The 18,341-nt window shown below is 35.5% G+C and overlaps 1 protein-coding gene across 11 annotated transcripts in view; it reads left to right on the top strand.

The window, feature by feature from the left end:
* Nucleotides 1–17,915, top strand: part of ANO3 (anoctamin 3) — a 426,063-nt gene extending 408,148 nt beyond the window's left edge. For 10 of the 11 annotated variants that reach the window (XM_070072318.1, XM_070072307.1, XM_051825141.2 and 7 more), the window contains 3 exons: nt 1,499–1,579; nt 1,760–1,865; nt 12,235–17,915. In XM_070072318.1, coding sequence (XP_069928419.1) covers nt 1,499–1,579; nt 1,760–1,865; nt 12,235–12,417 — 370 coding nt within the window. In that variant the 3' untranslated portion in view covers nt 12,418–17,915. Of the gene's footprint in view, nt 1–1,498; nt 1,580–1,759; nt 1,866–2,763; nt 5,842–12,234 lie in introns of those variants that run through there. The other variant, XM_051825156.2, reaches the window with a different exon arrangement.
* The last annotated feature ends 426 nt before the right edge of the window (nt 17,916–18,341 follow it).

The following is an 18,341-nucleotide window of genomic DNA, read 5'->3' as shown; positions in this document are numbered from 1 at the left end:
TTTTGTACTTTCCCGCAAAATACTACTAATATTTGTCTTATTCCAACTACTGGAACTGTAATAATAATTGTCATTTATCATTATGTTTTTAGAATTTTATCTACGAAATATATGAAATCTGTTCTCTTTATATGAATAAAAAACAGTAAAAATCTTTAAGATGCCCAGACATTTGGGAATTCTTTTGCTAATCCATCATCCCAGTGCCATGCAAAGTGCCACATGGCAAAGCTATAGGTTTCTCTTGGTAGAAACCCTCTGCCTTGCTGAGACCAACACTCAGTATTCATCCATTCATCCAAATTTGACAAGTATATGCCTGCAGGAGAGAAAAGAATCAGTGCTTGTCAGTTTCCCTAAGTATTTTTCTCTCTCTGGAACTTTCATTCATCTAGATCTTGTTTCCACACATTTTAAATATCTGTAAAATCATGAATTTTTGTTTTGTTTTATTTTTTTCTTTTGTTTTTGACAGGCAGAGTGGACACACACACACACACACACACAGAGAGAGAGAGAGAGAGAGAGAGAAAGAGAGAAAGGTCTTCCTTTACTGTTGGTTCACTCTCCAATGGCCGCTACGGCCAGCGCGCTGTGGCTGGCGCACCACACTGATCCGAAGCCAGGAGCCAGGTACTTATCCTGGTCTCCCATGTGGGTACAGGACCCAAGCACTTGGGCCATCTTCCACTACACTCCTGGGCCACAGCAGAGAGCTGGACTGGAAGAGGGGCAACCGGGGCAGAATCCGGCGCCCGGACAAGGAATAGAACCCCGGGGTGCTGGCGATGCAGGCGGAGAATTAGCCTATTGAGCCGTGGCACTGGCATGAATTATTTTTTAACTGCTGGAGGATTGACCTAGTGTAGCTCATGTGGAAGAGCCATTTCATTTTTTATTTTCATAGCACATATTACCTTTTAACACTATGCAATTTAATTATTAATTGTGAGTCTTGTCTTCACTTCTCTCCCATTAAAATGTGAGCTCCTCAGAGATAGGGATTGTTTGCCTGCTTTGTTTACTTTTAAATACTGAGCATCAAGGATTTTTCTAACAAATTGTAAGTCCTCAATAAATAAATATTTAATAACTTAATAAATAGGTAACAAATAAATAATGTTTTTTTGACTGGTTACTTAATTATAAATAACCATGTAGTGTTAGAAGCATGCTTATTTTAAAACACATGCAGTTTTAACACCTAGGAAATAACTGATATAATGTCTGGTACACAGTAACTGCTTAATAAATGTAAATCAATGAAGGGTAAAATGGGAACTATTGCGAGAAAATAGCAAGAGAAGAGTATACATCATTAAGGTACAATTCAGGTGTGTTGGAAGTTATGGGATGGAATAAGACAACTCAGTTGGTAGGAGTTTATAGTAGGAATGAAAAGAATAATGCATTTATACAATCTGTCATTTCTAATAAAGAACTGGAATAGAAACTTATTAATATCTGAATCACGTGACACTTTTCTTTTTCTTCCCAGCTGCTTAAAGGGTTATGTCAATAACAGCCTAGCCTTCTTTGACCTGAGTGAGCTCGGCATGGGGAATTCTGGCTATTGCAGGTACTTACTTATAATTAATAGTTGTCTGTCCTGTTTGCTTTCACGATTCCATCCCCTCCCTGCTATTTGCTAATGAATGCATTTAAACTGTTATGTTGAAGTTTTGGCAAATCTAGAAAATTCTGGGTTCCCATGCTTTGGAATTCCATTTTTTTGTTTGTTTGTTTCTGTGCATTTCAGGTATCGTGACTACAGAGGGCCCCCTTGGAGTTCCAAACCCTATGAGTTCACCTTACAATACTGGCACATCCTTGCTGCTCGATTGGCCTTCATTATTGTGTTTGAGGTTAGTCACAAACTAAAAGAAAATTATTGTAGGAAAATGATTTGCAAACTAATATATATAAGTTCGTTTTTAAAATCAATTCCCTGTTGATTCCAAAAATGTTCTTAGGTAGGCCCAAGCATAATTTTCTGATGCAATTGAGCCATTACAACAAGAGAAAACACAGCAAGACCTGAATAATATAAGATGTAGGCTAGTGGGTATTTATACTGGGAAATTAAGGTAAAGGAAATGGCTCCACAAATCAACTAAAAACATTTGAGCATCCTAGTTTTGAGACTCCTGGTAGCCACGTATCAAAGGGAAAGGATAGTTTGTATCATGATACAAAAAAAAAAAAATCCATCATGATAGAAGAACTGATTTTCTGAACAAGCAACTTTAATTTCAGTTGATCACATGTGCTTTTGTATATAAAAAGATAATTTTTAAATTATTAAAAATGCATAGATTTGAGCCGGCGCCGTGGCTCAATAGGCTAATCCTCCACCTTGCGGCGCCAGCACACCGGGTTCTAGTCCCGGTCGGGGCGCCGGATTCTGTCCCGGTTGCCCCTCTTCCAGGCCAGCTCTCTGCTATGGCCAGGGAGTGCAGTGGAGGATGGCCCAGGTGCTTGGGCCCTGCACCCCATGGGAGACCAGGAAAAGCACCTGGCTCCTGGCTCCTGCCAGGATCAGCGCGGTGCGCCGGCTGCAGCGGCGGCCATTGGAGGGTTAACCAACGGCAAAGGAAGACCTTTCTCTCTGTCTCTCTCTCTCTCACTGTCCACTCTGCCTGTCAAAAAAAAAAAAAAGCATAGATTTAATTATCATATTCATGCAATAATATTAGATTGTAAACTTGTAAAAAATTTTGGGTGAAGCTGCAATTGTCATTGTCTTCTTTATCATAAAATCAGCTTCATACCATAAAGAACACAGCACTGGAAAGAACTGAATATCTACTCTAAGATAACAGTAAGGCTAATGAAAACATTTTAAATGAACCTGTTTCCTATGGTCAAAATTATGAAGAGAAAGAAATAATCATACCTAATACTTCTGGAACAAGTCTTCAAAGGCAACTTCAACCTTCAGTGGATCTCCAAAAGTACTTCAGATTCTACGGGGAAGTGTCCCTCATGCATAAACTAAGGTGTTGACTTCTAAAAATCTTATCCAGGACTTCAATTCTTTTAGTCATTGATTCCTCATGTCAATAAAAATGCCTCCTGATAAAGTGGGACTTTGTACTTTATTGCAGGTAGTCCCAAGGTTTCAAGCATATTTCAAATCAGTGATTCAGTTAAGTGTGTGTGTGTGTGTGTGTTTAAATATACACTTTTCTTCTACTTTTGGAACAGAGTTAATCACATGCCCCAGTACATAGCAGCCTGTGATTATGAATCCATGTGATTTTCTTTATTTTTTCTTTATTCTCCATTACTAATTCCCTTAAATACTCTAAAAACACGTGCTTTTCTTCAGTGTAGGTTCTTGCACATATATATTTGCATATATTCGTTTATTTAAAAACATATGCATATGTTATTTATAGTATTCTATTTTAAAAATAAGTAGTAGTGGAGCCAGCAGCGCCTTGGCTCACTTAGTTAATCCTCTGCCTGCAGAGCCGACATCCCATATAGGCACCGGGTTCTAGTCCCGGTTGCTCCTCTTCCAGTCCAACTCTCTGCTGTGGCCCAGAAAGACAGTGGAGGATGGCCCAAGTGCTTGGGCCCCTGCACCTGCATGGGAGACCAGGAGGAAGCACCTAGCTCCTTGCTTCGGATCAGCAAATGGCTGTGGCGGCCATTTGGAGTGTGAACCAAAGGAAGGAAGACTTTTGTCTCTGTATCTCTCTCTCACTGTCAAATTAAAAAAAAAAAAGTAGTAGTATGTAATAAAACTAATTTTCTCTCTTACCCATTTTACTTGTCTTTGCTGAAGAGAAAGATCTAGATGTGAGTTCTATCTATGTTTAGATAATTTCTTCTGTCTCCTCTATGATATTTCATTGTATTTAAATACCATTTTCTCCTATGGATGGAATTTAAGGTCTGCAACAATATTCATAACTTCAAATGAATCTCATATTAACACTACAGGATATGTTATATTTTTGACATACAAAGGATTTCTAAGAAGTGTGGGATTGCTAATTTCTGTGCATACTTGGTTTCACATAGCACTGTAAGATTGCTGTCCAAATGGACTGCAACTATCTCAACTGTGTGGATAAGATTTCATTCCCTTAAATTTTTCAACATACTTTCATTTTATCTGACTTGCTAATATTTTACAGTTGGATAAAAGTAAGAATATTTTGCTTTATTTTTTACAAATTAATAGTTTTATTGATATATAATTCAATTACTCTAAAACTACAGTATTGTAAGTGCACTATTCAACGAATCATAGTAAATGATCTACCAAGATTGTTCTTTTTTTTAAATTTTATTTAAGTTATACAAGCTTCATGTATTTCATATACACAGATTTAGGAACATAGTGATACTTTTCCCTGACCCACACCCCATTCACATTCCAACCCTTCTTCCTACTTCCTCTCTCACATCCCCACTCTTAATTTTTACAGAGTTCTATTTTAGGTTCACTTAATATTTGTATAGTTAACCCTACTCTAAGTAAAGGAGTTCAGCAAATATTATGAAGTTAAAAAAAAAACTATTTCTCAATGGAAGAGACAAAGGCTATAACCAATCATCAAATCTCAAAACGTCTATTTCACTCCAATACATTACATTTCAGATACTCTGTTACCTCAGATCAGGGAAAACATGATGTATGTCTTTTTGGGACTGGCTTATTTCACTAAGCATAATGGTTTCTGATTGTGTCCATCTTGTTGCAAAAGACAGGATTTCTTTTTTATATAGCTGCGTAGTATTCCATAGTGTATATATACTATAATTTCTTTATCCAGTTTAACTGATGGATGTCTGGATTGATTCCATATCTTAGCTATTGTGAATTATGCTGCAGTGAACATGGGGGTGCAGATAACTCTTTCAGACAGTGATTCTTTGGTTTGGGTAAATTCCCAGGATTGGGATGACTGGAATATATGGTAGGTCTAAATTCAGATTTTTTAGGAATCTCCATACTGACTTCAATAGTTACTGCACAAATTTACATTCCCACCAACATTAGATTAGGTTCCTTTTTTACCCACATCCTTGCCAGCATTTGTTGTTTGCTTATTTCTTTAGGAGAGCCATTCTAACTGGACTGAGGTGAAACCTCATTGTGGTTTTGAATTGTGTTTCCCTGATGGGTAGTGTTCCTGAGCATTTTCTCAAGTGTCTGTTAGACATTTGAATTTCTTTACTTGAAAAATTCCTGTTCAAGTCCTTTGCCCATTTCTTATCAAATGGTTTGTTTTGTTGTTGTTGAATTTCTTGAGCTCTTTATAAATTCTGGATGTTAACCCTTTATCAGTTCCATGGTTTGTAAATATTCACTACCATTCTGTCGGTAGCCTCTTCACTTTGCTTAATGTTTCTTCTGCAGTGCAGAAGCTTCTCATCTTGATGTAATCCAATTTGTCAATTTTGGTTTTGTTTGCCTGTGCCTCTGGGGATTTTTCCAAGAAGTCTTTGCCTATGCCAATGTCTTGCAGAGTTTCCCCAATGTTCTCTAGTAATTTAATGGTATCAGGTCATAGATTTAGGTCTTTGATCCATTTTGAGTGGATTTTTGTGTAAGGTCAGGGTCTTGCCTCATACTTCTGCATGTGGAGATCCAGTATCCCCACCACCATTTGTTAGAGACTATCCTTGCTCTGGGGATTGATTTTAGCTTCTTTGTCAAATATAAGTTGGTTGTAGAAACTTGCATTGATTTCTCATGTTTCTATTCTATTCCATTGGTCTATCCATCTGTTTTTGTACCATTATCAGACTCTTTTGATTATAAATGCCCTGTAGTATGTCTTGAAGTCTGTATTGTGATGCTGGGTTTCTTTTTGTTGTATAAGATTGCTTTAGCTATTCAGGATCTCCTGTGTTTCCATATGAATTTCAGCATAATTTTTCTAGACTTGTGAAGAATGTAATATTTTTTATTGGGCTTTCACTGAATCTGTAAATTACTTTTGGTAGTATGGACATTTTGATAATGTTGATTCTTCCAATACATGAACATAGATTTTTCCATTTTTCTAATGTATCTTCGATTTCTTTCTTTAGTCTTTTGTGATTTTCAGCATAGAAATCATTGACATCTTTCATTAAATTTATTCCAAAATATTTGATTCTTTTTGGAACTATTGTGAATGGGACTGATATTAAATGTTCTTTCTCTGCCATGGCATTGTCTTGTATATACAAAGGCTATTGATTTGTTTTTTTGTTTGTTTGTTTATTTGTTTGTTTTGATTTTATATCCCGCCAATTTACCAAACTCCAAACTCTTATGAATCCCAACAGTTTCTATTGGAGTCTTTGGATTCCCTTTATATAGAATCATGTCATCTGCAAATAAGGACATTTTGATGTCTTTCTTTCCAATTTGTAGCCTTTCAATTTCTTTTTCTTGCCTAATGGATCTGGCTAAAACTATCAGGACTATATTGAGTAGCAGTGGTGAATGGATATTTGTGTCTGGTTCCAAACCTTAGAGGGGATACTTTCAGCTTTTCCCTTTTCAATTTGATGCTGGACATGGATTTGTGATAATTTGCTTTGATTGTGTTGAGGAATGTTCCTTCTATACCCAATTTTCTTAAGGTTTCATCATGAAAGGATGTTGGACTTCATCAAATGCTTCCTCTGCATTTATTGAGATAACCATATGATTTTTGTTCTTCAGTTTATTGTGATGTATCTCATTGATTTGCAAATGTTGAACCATCCCTGCATAACAGGGATAAATCCCATTTGATCCAAGTGAATGATAGTTCTGATTTGCTGTTGGATTCTATTAGCTAATATTTTATTAAGGATTTTTTATTTGAAAGTCAGAGATACATAGAAAGCGGAGAGGCAGAGAGAGAGAGAGAGAGAGAGAAATCTTCCATCTGATGGTTCACTCCCCAATTGGCGGCAATGGCCAGAGCTCCACTGATCCAAAGCTAGAAGTCAGGAGCTTCTCCCAGGGGCCCGAGGACTTGGGCCATCTTCTATTGCTTTCCCAGGCCATAACAGAGAGATGGATAGGAATAAGAGCAGCCGTGACTAGAACCAGCATCCATATGGGATGCCAGCGCTTCAGACCAGGGCATTAACCCACTGCACCAAAGCACCAGCCCCAGGATTTTTGCATTTATCTTCATCAGGGATATTGGTCTATAGTTCTCTTTCTCTGTAGTATCTTTTTCTGACTTAGGAATTAAGGTGAAGCAGGCTTCATAGGAGTTTGGGAGGATTCCTTCCCTTTCAGTTGTTTTGAATGGCTTAAGAAGAGTTGGAATTAGTTCTTCTTTAAATGTCTGGTAGAATTCAACATTGAAGCCGTCCATATCTGGGCTTTTCTTGAATACTGACTCAATTTCCAACTTGGCTATCGGTCTGTTTTGGATTTCTATATCTTCATGACTCAATTTTAGTAGATTGTATGTGTCTAGGAATATATTCATTTGTTCTATGTTTCCCGAATTGTAGGCATACAGCTCTTTATAGTAATTCCTGATGATATTTTTAATAATATGGTATCTATTGTTACATTTATTTTTCATTTCTGATTTTATTTATTTTTAGATTGATTTATTTATTTGAAAAGCAGACTTATGGAGAGTCAGAGGCGAGAGAGAGGGAGAGAGGAGTCTTTCATCCATTGATTCACTCCCCACATGCCCACATTGGCTGGAGCTGCACCAATCTAAAGCCAGGAGCTAGGTTCCAGGAGATTCTTCCAGGTGTCCCACATGGATGCAGGGACCCAAGAACTTCAGCCATCTTCTACTGCTTTTCCAGGTCTTAACAGAGAATAGGATTGGAAGTAGAGCAACCAGGACTGGAACTGGTGCCCTTATGGGATTCCAGCACTGGGTGTGGAGGCTTTATCCATTACGCCATGGCTCTGACCCCTCTGATTTTGTTGACTTGAGTCTTTTCCCTCTTTTTTTGGTTAGTTGGGCCAATGGTGTATCAATTTTGCTTATTTTTTCAGAAAGAAAAACCAGCTCTTCGTTTCACTGATCTTTTGTGTTTTTTTCCTTTCAATTTTGTTTATTTCTTCTCTATTTTTAATTACTTATTTCATCTCACTAATTTTGATTTTGTTTGTTGTTTTTCTAGGTCTTTGAGATGCATTGATTGCTCATTTATTTGGTATCTTTTTAATTCTTCATATAGGCACTGATTGCTATAAACTTTCCTCTTAACATGGCTTTTGCTGTATCCCATGTTTTGAGAGAATGTATTATCATCTTCATTCGTATCAGACAATTTTTGATTTCTCTTTTGATTTCTTCTGTGACTCACTGTTACATATGATCTAGAGATTCTTGAGCTGTTGATTTGCAGCTTCATTCTACTGTGGTCAGAGAAGATGCATGGTATATATTGATTTTTTTAATTTGCTCATACTTGTATTGATGGCCTAGCATATGATCTATCCTAGAGAAAGTTCCATGCACCTGTGAGTAAAATGTGTATTCTGCAAGTGTGGGGTGAAAAGTTCTGTAGCTATCAGTTAGGTCCATTTGGTCCATTACTGTGATTAGCTGCATTGTTTTTTTTTTGTTTTTCTGTCCTGTTGATCTGTTCATTGATGAAAGTGGGGTGTTGAAATCCCCTGTTACTGTTGTACTGTAGTCTATCTTTCCCTTTAGATCCATTGACATTTCTTTTAAATAGCCACTGCCCTGTAATTGGGTGCATATACACTTATTATAGTCACATATTCCTGTTGAGTTGATCTCTTAATCATTACATAGTGGCCCTCTTTGTCTCTTTTAACAGTGTTTACGTTAAAGTCTATTTTGTCTGATATTAGGATGGTAGCACCTGAACTTTTTTGCTTTCTGTTAACATGAGATATCTTTTTCCATCCTTTCACTTTCAATGTGTTGTGTATTTTTGTTGATGAGATGAGTTTCTTGTAGGTAACAAATAGATGGGTCATCTTTTTTAATCCATTCAGCCAGTCTCTATCTCTTAACTGGAGAGTTGAGGACATTTGCATTCAAGGTGATCATTGATAAGAACATAGCCCTTCCACTGTTCTGTAAATATTCCTGTCATTTACTTTGTATTTATTTTGTACTTTTACTAGAGTTTTTCAGCCTTCACATTTTTTCATAATAATGACTATCTTTCTGTGCTTCTGTGTATAGTACATCCTTAAGCATCTTTTGTAAGCCTGGACAAATGGTGATAAATTCAATATCCACTTGTTGTGGAAGATCTTTATTTCACTTTTATTCATAAATAAGAGCTTTTCTGCATACAGTGTCCTGGTTTGACAGTTTTTTTTTTTCTTTTAAAACTTGGACCATATCCTGCCATTCTCTTCTAGCCTATAGGGTTCTGATAAGTCAAATGTGCATCTAATTGGATATCCTCTGAAAGTAATCTGGGCTTTAACTTTTTGTTTTAATTTCTTCTGCAATGAAATTGATCATCACTTTCAGTACTAGAAAGCCTCTTTTTGGTAAATATATAACCAAGGCTCATTTTTTATTACATTTCCAGCATGTTGGCAAATGTTGGTATGTACTTATATACTCTACATATTAGTCCTTCACCAGTTATGAACATAAGAAATATATTTTCCTTCTCTTTTCTACTAATTTTTATTAGGAGATAAAAATAAAACATAACAAATAAATAAATTTATAAATAAAAATTAAATTTTAATGTATTTTACCTGATAAAGCACAGCACATCCAACCCCCAACACATATATTCTACTTTTTTCTAAATTACTATAGTAACTTGGATTTATTAATAGTTTATCTCCATTTCAGAATTTATCTTTCAGTTTCCTTTAAATACAATGAAAGAGTTTCAGTGGACATTTCCTTTGTAGAAGTCATAAGAATATTTTTACTTATTTATAAAAACTGTGCTATTTCATTAGTACACCTGAGATTTACTAAAATCATTATTACATAATAGTGTTTAAAGTATTCTTTTGCTTACTAATTCATTTTAATTTATATAGACTTTTAAATATTTTTGTGGCTATAATGAGTGATATTTTATCCTCCATTATGTGATTTGATTTTTGCTGATATGCCAGAAGGCTAATTTTTTAAAAGATTTATTTATTAGAAAGTCAGAGTTACACAGAGAGAGGAGAGGCAGAAAGAGAGAGAGAGGCTTTCCATCTGATGGTTCATTCCCCAATTGGCTGCAACAGCCAGAGCTGTGCAGATCCGGTGCCAGGATCCAGGAGTCAGGAGCTTCTTAAGGGTCTCCCACGTGGGTGCAGGGGCCCAAGGACTTGGGCCATCTTATACTGCTTTCCCAGGCCACAGCAGAGAGCTGAATTGGAAGTGGAGCAGCTGGGTCTCAAACGGGCGCCAATATGGGATGCCGGTGCTTCAGGCCAGGGCATTAACCTGCTGTGCCACAGCGCCGGCCCTGCTAATATTTTTAATTAACATAGTTTCAGCATGATGGTGGGCAGCAGTGGTGTGAGCATACATTTTTTCACCAAGTTTAATGGGAATGTTCCTTTTTTTCCTCAAGTATATTTTCTTTAGTTTTAAAAATGTTTATGATTTCTATAAGCTTAAGAAAAGTTTCCTATTACTGGTTATCTTCATTAATGGGAACTAAGTATTAGTAAATGATTTTTTAAAAGTTATTTAATGTTCAACCATCTTTTAATATCAACTTTTAAAAAATCAGTTTATAGGTTTTTTTTGTTATTATATAAGACATAGAACACGTTCCTCTTTACTATTTAAAACAAGTGCTTTAAATTTTTATTTCCATATTCCTCAGGCACATTGATAGATATTTCTGTGAATGTCAAATATTTAGTCAGAAAAGGAACTCCTAATTATGTTTTCTAAATGGGAAAATATTACCTACTCTTCTGTGATTTACTGTGATATGTAGCTTCTTGGAAAAAATATAGCAAATCCAGTGAAAAGGGCCCTATATTCTTAACTCTCCCATAGAATATCATCTAAATGTCCTGGACATTAAATGTGTTCTTTTCCTCAAATCATTCTACCTGTATTAGTATCAGATTTTTTTTTCCTTTGTGATAAATTGAAAGAACTACTTAGGAAAAGAAAAGGATTCATTTATAAAAAGATAAAGTGATATTTAAGCAGTACTTACACTGTGCCACCACTCCTTCAAGCCCTTGGTATGTATTTATACATGTGTTCCTCATACTAACCTTCAGGAAATACTGTTATTACCAGCATTTTAGGAATGAAACACAGAATGCAAGTAATTCACCTAAGATAACACAGTGAGTGGATGTCAGAATACCATTGGACTCAGAGGGTCTCAACCATCATCTCATCAATATTTTAATCTAATACTTTTGCCAGCTTATTTTCTAAAATATAAGCAATATATTTTGTCATGGAAGAATTATGTGATAAACCATTTTAAATCACTTAAAATGATATAAGACCGTAATAAAGTAGAAATTCTGAAAACTGCATGTGTTACACATTGAGGCTAATCCAGAATCACAGGCAGGCTGTATATTGTGTGGTTTGTATAGTATGTATTATGATCTATTGGACATGAATTTTCCCTGGATGTGATCTTTCTCATCTGTGTATGAAAACACATGTCATAAAAATGTCGCATAATTTGTAAGAATTTTATATGTGTGCATTTATGATTTATTCATATGGCATTTATAAAGTATAACATTGTTCAGCAGAAAGAGGAAACAATTATTTTCTTCTAATATTTATGTGATATAAGGTGACAGTAGTATTTCCGATATAATTTTTTTAAAGATTTATTTATTTATTTGAAAGTCAGAGTTACATAGAGAGAGGAGAGGCAGAGAGAAAGAAAGGTCTTCCATCTGATGCTTCACTCCCCAACTCCCCAACTAGCTGCAAAGACTGGAGCTGCTCCGATCTGAAGCCAGGAGCTAGGAGCTTCTTCCTGGTCTCACGCGCAGGTGCAGGTGCCCAAAGACTTGGGCCATCTTCTACTGTTTTCCCAGGCCATAGCAGAGAACCAGATCGGAAGTGGAGCAGCTGGGTCTCGAACGGTGTCCATATGGGATGCCAGTGCTTCAGGCCAGGGCGTTAACCCTCTGTGCCACAGCGTTGGCCCCTCCAATATAATTTTTTAGTGCTAGTATTCTATATGGCACATATGAAGTTCTGATGGTTGGTTTTTAAGGCACATGTAACATTGTCCATGATTGTTTTGTCTTAATTAATTAGCATTTTGGACACTTTGAAAATTGTACTTTCCACCTTAAATTTGCAGCACCTTGTTTTTGGAATTAAGTCATTCATCGCATACCTGATTCCAGATGTACCAAAGGGCCTCCGTGAACGAATACGACGAGAGAAGTACTTAGTCCAAGAGATGATGTATGAGGCTGAACTGGAGCATTTGCAACAAGAACGGAGAAAAAGTGGTCAGCCTGTTCACCATGAATGGCCTTAGTTGATACCTGTTACTGAGGGGAAGTGATACCATTAATGTGAAGGAATGTTTATGACTTCAAATTCTAGGTGGGATCTAGGAGGATGGCACACCTGGCAAACCATATTATAATGTGCTACTTGGAAATGTGTCACAGCCAGTTCTGGGGTTGGGAATATTCAAGCTTCTAGAACAGAAAAAAGATGATCATGAACCCAGAAGAGGGTTAGATTTACATTTCATGAAGCTTGGATCTAACTCTCAGAACAAGAGTCATGTGTTTGTAGATCCCTGCTTTCCATTAGCGGCATTAGACTTGGAAGGGTGATGGTAAGGTTTCTAGAGACAGATTTCCATGTAAATGTCCACAAACCAAGCATGAAATAAAGTATCATGTGGTCTTCATTCACATGCTGATCTGACTGTAGAACCTCCTGTTGAGTTGAGATGCTTACAGGTAATGACCTAAATCAATTTTTGCCTTTGCTGCCAAAACTCCCTTTCCTTTCAGCTTACAGGTTGGTAAGAATTGCCCCTGTCTGTTGCTGAGATTTGTATCTGTGCCATAGCACAATTATGCTGCTCTATGTTCACTATGCAGTTGAAAATTTGCATATCACCTTTAGTAGTCAAACCAAAAACTAAGATTCCAAAAAGAATATCATTCACTGACATAATTTTAATTGCATTGGCTTCATTCAAGTCTGTTTAATCACTGGCAGAACCAGTTGCACTGCACAATTTTTTGTACTAAATGCCAATACAGTCACAGATTTTTACAACATGAATGGTTAGTCTTGTATTATTTAGAACACAACTATTTATACTCTACTAAAGAAGTCTATCTTGAATATCTTTAATTTTTCATGCTGTAATTTGTTACAGCTGTCACAGAATGTTACCTTGAAATGCTGTAAATATATTGGTTTTCCTTGACAGTATATAATGCAAGTTACAGTTCCTACAGCTCTGAGACCAATTAGTCTGTATACTACTGTTATATCTCTATTCAGGAAAGCTGAAGCAAAATGCTCAGCAGCACTTATGCTTTCACAATAATGTGCACTCTGATTCATGAGCTAATGAAAATAATGCACGAATGTGAATTTATATTGTTTGTAAGATAATACATTTTTGAATTTTACTTTTTCATCACTGAAGGAAGTTTTCTGTTGTGATTTCTTTGACAGATTGATTTGGTTTATTTAAGAATTCTATAAAAAGGAAGTCAAATTAATTGTGGAAGATATAATCGTGCTTTGCTATAGAATTCCCTTTTCCTTATCAACATCCTGATGAAGCAGGAACAATGTGGGTATTCAACTAAAGAAAGTTGAGAGGAGGCATAAGCTGAGCTGAAGGGAGAGAAAATGTAGAATTAAATACAAGTTTTCTTGTAAAACAAGGAAATCTAAGTTTTTCTGCCCTTAGAATTGAAGGAATCAGATACACTCACACATGTTTTATGTATGTATATATATGTATACATATGCATATGCATACATATGTATATGTGTACATATACATAATTATTGTTTTATGCCCAGTGAGGCAAAGTAGAGTTATTTACAAATTTTAAAATATCAGATTAAACATAGTAGAACTAACGTGACTTTGTATACATGTGAATATTTCCTAGTAAGAAAGTTATAGAATTTATTTTGCTAGGAAACTTTTATAATTCAAAAGCTGAATAGATTATAGTTGCTTCATTGTTTCTTTGGTCAAGAATACTCACTTCTCTGTTTGCCCAGTGTTTCAGAGGAAAGGGAAGAGTCTGAGACCCTAAACAGGCCTCCCAAACCCCTGCTAAATGCAACTTCTCCCTCAGACTCTAGCAATTAATACCACTAGCCACACAAGAGAGATTTAATTGGGTACACAAAGCAGAGATATTTGTCTTATAGTAGAGCTAATAATAATAATAATGGTAACTGTGTCCTGAAAACTCCTCTCTTTCCAAGTTCTTACATTGTTCCATCATGGTTTAAAATAATTTTGATTCTTAGGAAAAAGAGAAAGATATTTTATGAAAGGTTATATATTGATTTAGAAAATGCTTTCTCTGCTATTCTTGAAACAGATGTGAAAAATAGAGAAATAAAACATTACCTGACATGTTTCTTTTGTAAAGAATTGCAGTAGAAGTTAGCTATGCCTTCATCATTGACAGTTAAATATTGATAGACCTTCATAATATCTTAGTTTCAGATCACTCTGCTTTAGGTTAGAGAAATATTTTATAACATGAATTTCATATGAATGCAAATTATTTCTCAAGGATTTATAGCACACACTATTTTCTCAGGAACTCTGGATTACATGAATGCTGCTTATATATTTTCTATTCTAGCTTGTCTTTTCAAGCAAATGACTAATATATATGTGCATGCAGACTGCCTTGACAAGTTATTCAAAGCTGAAGAGCTTGCACAGTACAGTGTGTGGGAAACTGCTCTAGAATGTAGCTGAAACAGTTTGAAATTGTTTTAGTCTTTGCACGCACTTTCAGAGAAAATGCTGCTGAATGACTGCATGATACCACTTCTAAATGCTGCACATTCTTCCAAAACTGCTCTTAGCACAATCTATTGTACAATGAAATAAATAGAAAACTTTTTAACTCAATAAATTATCCTTCAATATGGTATTTTTCCTATAATTTGCATGTTAACTTTAATTATTCTTCTTTTATAAATGTTAAATTGAGATTTCTGAAGTATGTATGGGGAGGGGCATTGCTCATTCTTTAGGTCTATGGGGAAATAATTTCTTATTCTTAAAAGCTTTTATCCCACTCTTGAAAAGTTTTGACTATTCTTCAGATAATAGCATTATTATCATCAAGCCATTTGCATGTTACCATGCAAATGGAATACCACACTCATCCTAATCGTGATTTCTGCTACAAGATATGAGAGGGTAATAATATTTCTATCAGACAGCTCTTTTTTGCATGTATACCGGTTCCATAATTACCATGAAAACCTGCTTGGAAAAGGAATTTTTCTGTACATTAAAGTATATGCCAAGGGGGAGGACATGCGGGGCACTGTAGCCAGCTGTCAATAATATGCTACCGATTTCTCCATTTTTTAATTTGATGGTCAAAATTGAAAATTCATGTTGTCTGCAGAGTTACTTAGTTGATATGACTATATTACTAGCCAGTCAGTCAACTGACTGGTAAACATAGGTCCAGGATATGTTTGTGTGTGTGTATATCTGTGTGTGTGCACTTGAACTCACATTATTGTCATACTCTTTGTGAAAGAGTCAGTGAGTACGAGGTCTGTTTAAGACATGTGTAATTCAGTCCTTTTGTGGTCATCAGATATTTCTTCTGCACACTCCCACCCCTATCATAGTATTGTAATGGGCTCCAGGGATAGTTTTAGTTTTATTCAGTGAATCAATTAGCATCTTGTCTCATTCCTGGTATCCTTAAGAGCTCAGAAGAGAGCCTTTTAGGAATAGCACGGAAAACTTAGTTTCTGATGGAAAAGTAAGCATTTTGCTGCAGGCATTTCTACCTGAAATGAAGTTTGCTTGAATCATTGATCAATCCAGATGCCTGCTAACTAGAACTTATGTCTTTGTAGTGGAGACAAGTTGTCTTCAAATGAACTTTCCATCTGGGTCCATATGAAAAACCATACTCAAGACCACATTTGATGGCTTGCTTTCTAGAAAAATGTAAGATACAGCCCCTGCCTCCTAGCAGCATTCTACATGGTGGAGTCTTTATCAGGAACGCAAAATGAAAGCCGACAGCTGACAGACAAGAGTCTCATAATTGGCATCAAATTCAATCTCTGGTACTGTCAATGGAAATTTATAGATACAGTCATACTGCTTTATGACTGTGCCAGTATAATACTCCCTAGGGAAGGCCTCCTGTTCCAGACTCAACTGGTCCCAAGTAGGATTCTACATTGCACCAGACAGTCAACTGTCTGGATGTTGTTTTACACATTTCCCTAAGAAGGAAGAAGTTGAGAGTTTTCAAGACTAAGCATGCACTGACTTCCTCAACACCTTTTTTTTTTTCTCATTTTAATTCCCTGTGGGGAAAAAAAAGACAATGTCTGCTCTCCTTGTTTTCCAGAAAGCAAAATATCCTAAATTATTTGTTGAAAACAGAAGTTAAGCAGACCTGTTTAAATCATACACACACACACACACACACACACATACACACAAATATTGTTATGTGGGCAGCTAGTCCCACATAATACTCAAGCTGCCTCAGTATCATTTTAATTATGTTGCCAGTGTCCACACAACTCAATGCCACCAGATGAATTCTTTCAGGGAAACATAATATTTTTTCTGACAAGCACTATGAATCAATTTTTCCCAATGATTGTTTTCCAGTATACTTTTCTTGATTCATTTGTCTAAGTGAAAAGAAAGTATTTTAATGGCTTGAAAATTCTGACAACAAAGTTAAATAAATATAGAAGCAATGTTTCGGAAATGGCACTCAACAGAAAGAAGGACTTTTTTCCCTCTTTTTCTTATTTTTATGTCTTCTTTTTTTTACCCTTATCTATATTAATTTTAGATTCTGATGGCATCTTATTTTCAGTGTTGTAGGTGAGAATGCCCTTAAAAATTTATGCAATTTTTCTTTCAAGGTTGTGTGTCCACTGGCCTGATTATTGTATTTTTAAAATAGCAAAGTGATATTAGGGTTCTGGAATTGTCAAGGGAATGTGCACATGGATAGAGGAGACAAAGCACAAACATTTTGGCTTTCAGCAAACACATTAAGTTGCAAACATATATTTAGTCAGATAATTATAAACATTTTTTTTACTCTCTATGATTTACATGAAAATATTTAAAATATACAGTATATATTGTTAATCATTAAGCAGTCCTTCCAAGCTGTCACCAAAAAGTAAAGCCAATTTAAGGAAGCTGTGCTCACTTGAGATAGTCTGATCAGTTTTTGAGATCATGCCTACAGGTCAACATTCTTGAAAGTAGTATCTAGAAAAGATACAGAAACATTTATAGTCCATCTTTCAAATCATTCAGTAACATTACCTAATTGCTTAATTGTCTGTAAGTTCAGTCTAACTATATTATAATCCTACAGTTAAGTCATTTGGGGATTGCTGACTTATTTTCTTACATGGCAGTTATATTAGGACATTACATAAATATACTACATGAAACTCTTTTTAGTTTTTTTATGTGTCTAATGGAGATTCTGTAATGAGGACTAGGCATTCTGAATGACTGTGTATATACTTACTTTAACATCTTAAAACACAAATGAATTGTGATTTCTGGAAACTCCTGGGAACAAAGGTCAAATTCCATAAAAGATAACAGCATTAGATACTTTTTTTCTTGATTAATAGTTCTTATTTTATTAATTTACAGATTTTTCTTGATGCTTCTTTCTGTGTGTGTTTATGTGTGTGTGTGTGTGTGTGTGAGAGAGAGAGAGAGAGAGAGAGAGAGAATTATGTGGTCTAAGCACTGGGTATACAAAGTATAACAAACATTACTCAAAACACTGAAAAGGAAGTCATGATCTATAGTGTGGCAAACCTTATTTAAACATATATTTGTGTGTTTACCTGGTAGAACTGCCTTAACCATTATGGTTTACAAAAATATTTTAGTGTAGGTGATTACAATGCATCTCACGGCTAATCCTGTGGAAACTATTCATATTGATCATTTCAGTGCACTTTAATCATAATTTAACTTTGAAACAACTGATTGAAATAATCATATATCTATTTTTATTCCACATTTTTTCTTAAAATTAACTAGTTGAATAAACATAATTTTAAAATTAGAAATACAAAGGGACTTCAGAAATTTGTTGAAAACGGAATTAAAAGATAAGTTTATTTTGGTGCAAAAATTTTTGAAATCCATGCATGGTTTTTTTCAAAACCATATTTTCATAAGCTTTTTAT

The sequence above is a fragment of the Oryctolagus cuniculus genome, chromosome 1, assembly GCF_964237555.1.
Source record: "Oryctolagus cuniculus chromosome 1, mOryCun1.1, whole genome shotgun sequence".
Lineage (NCBI taxonomy): Eukaryota > Metazoa > Chordata > Mammalia > Lagomorpha > Leporidae > Oryctolagus > Oryctolagus cuniculus.
Note: the sequence above shows the minus strand (reverse complement) of the source record. Positions and strands in the feature narration are given on the sequence as shown.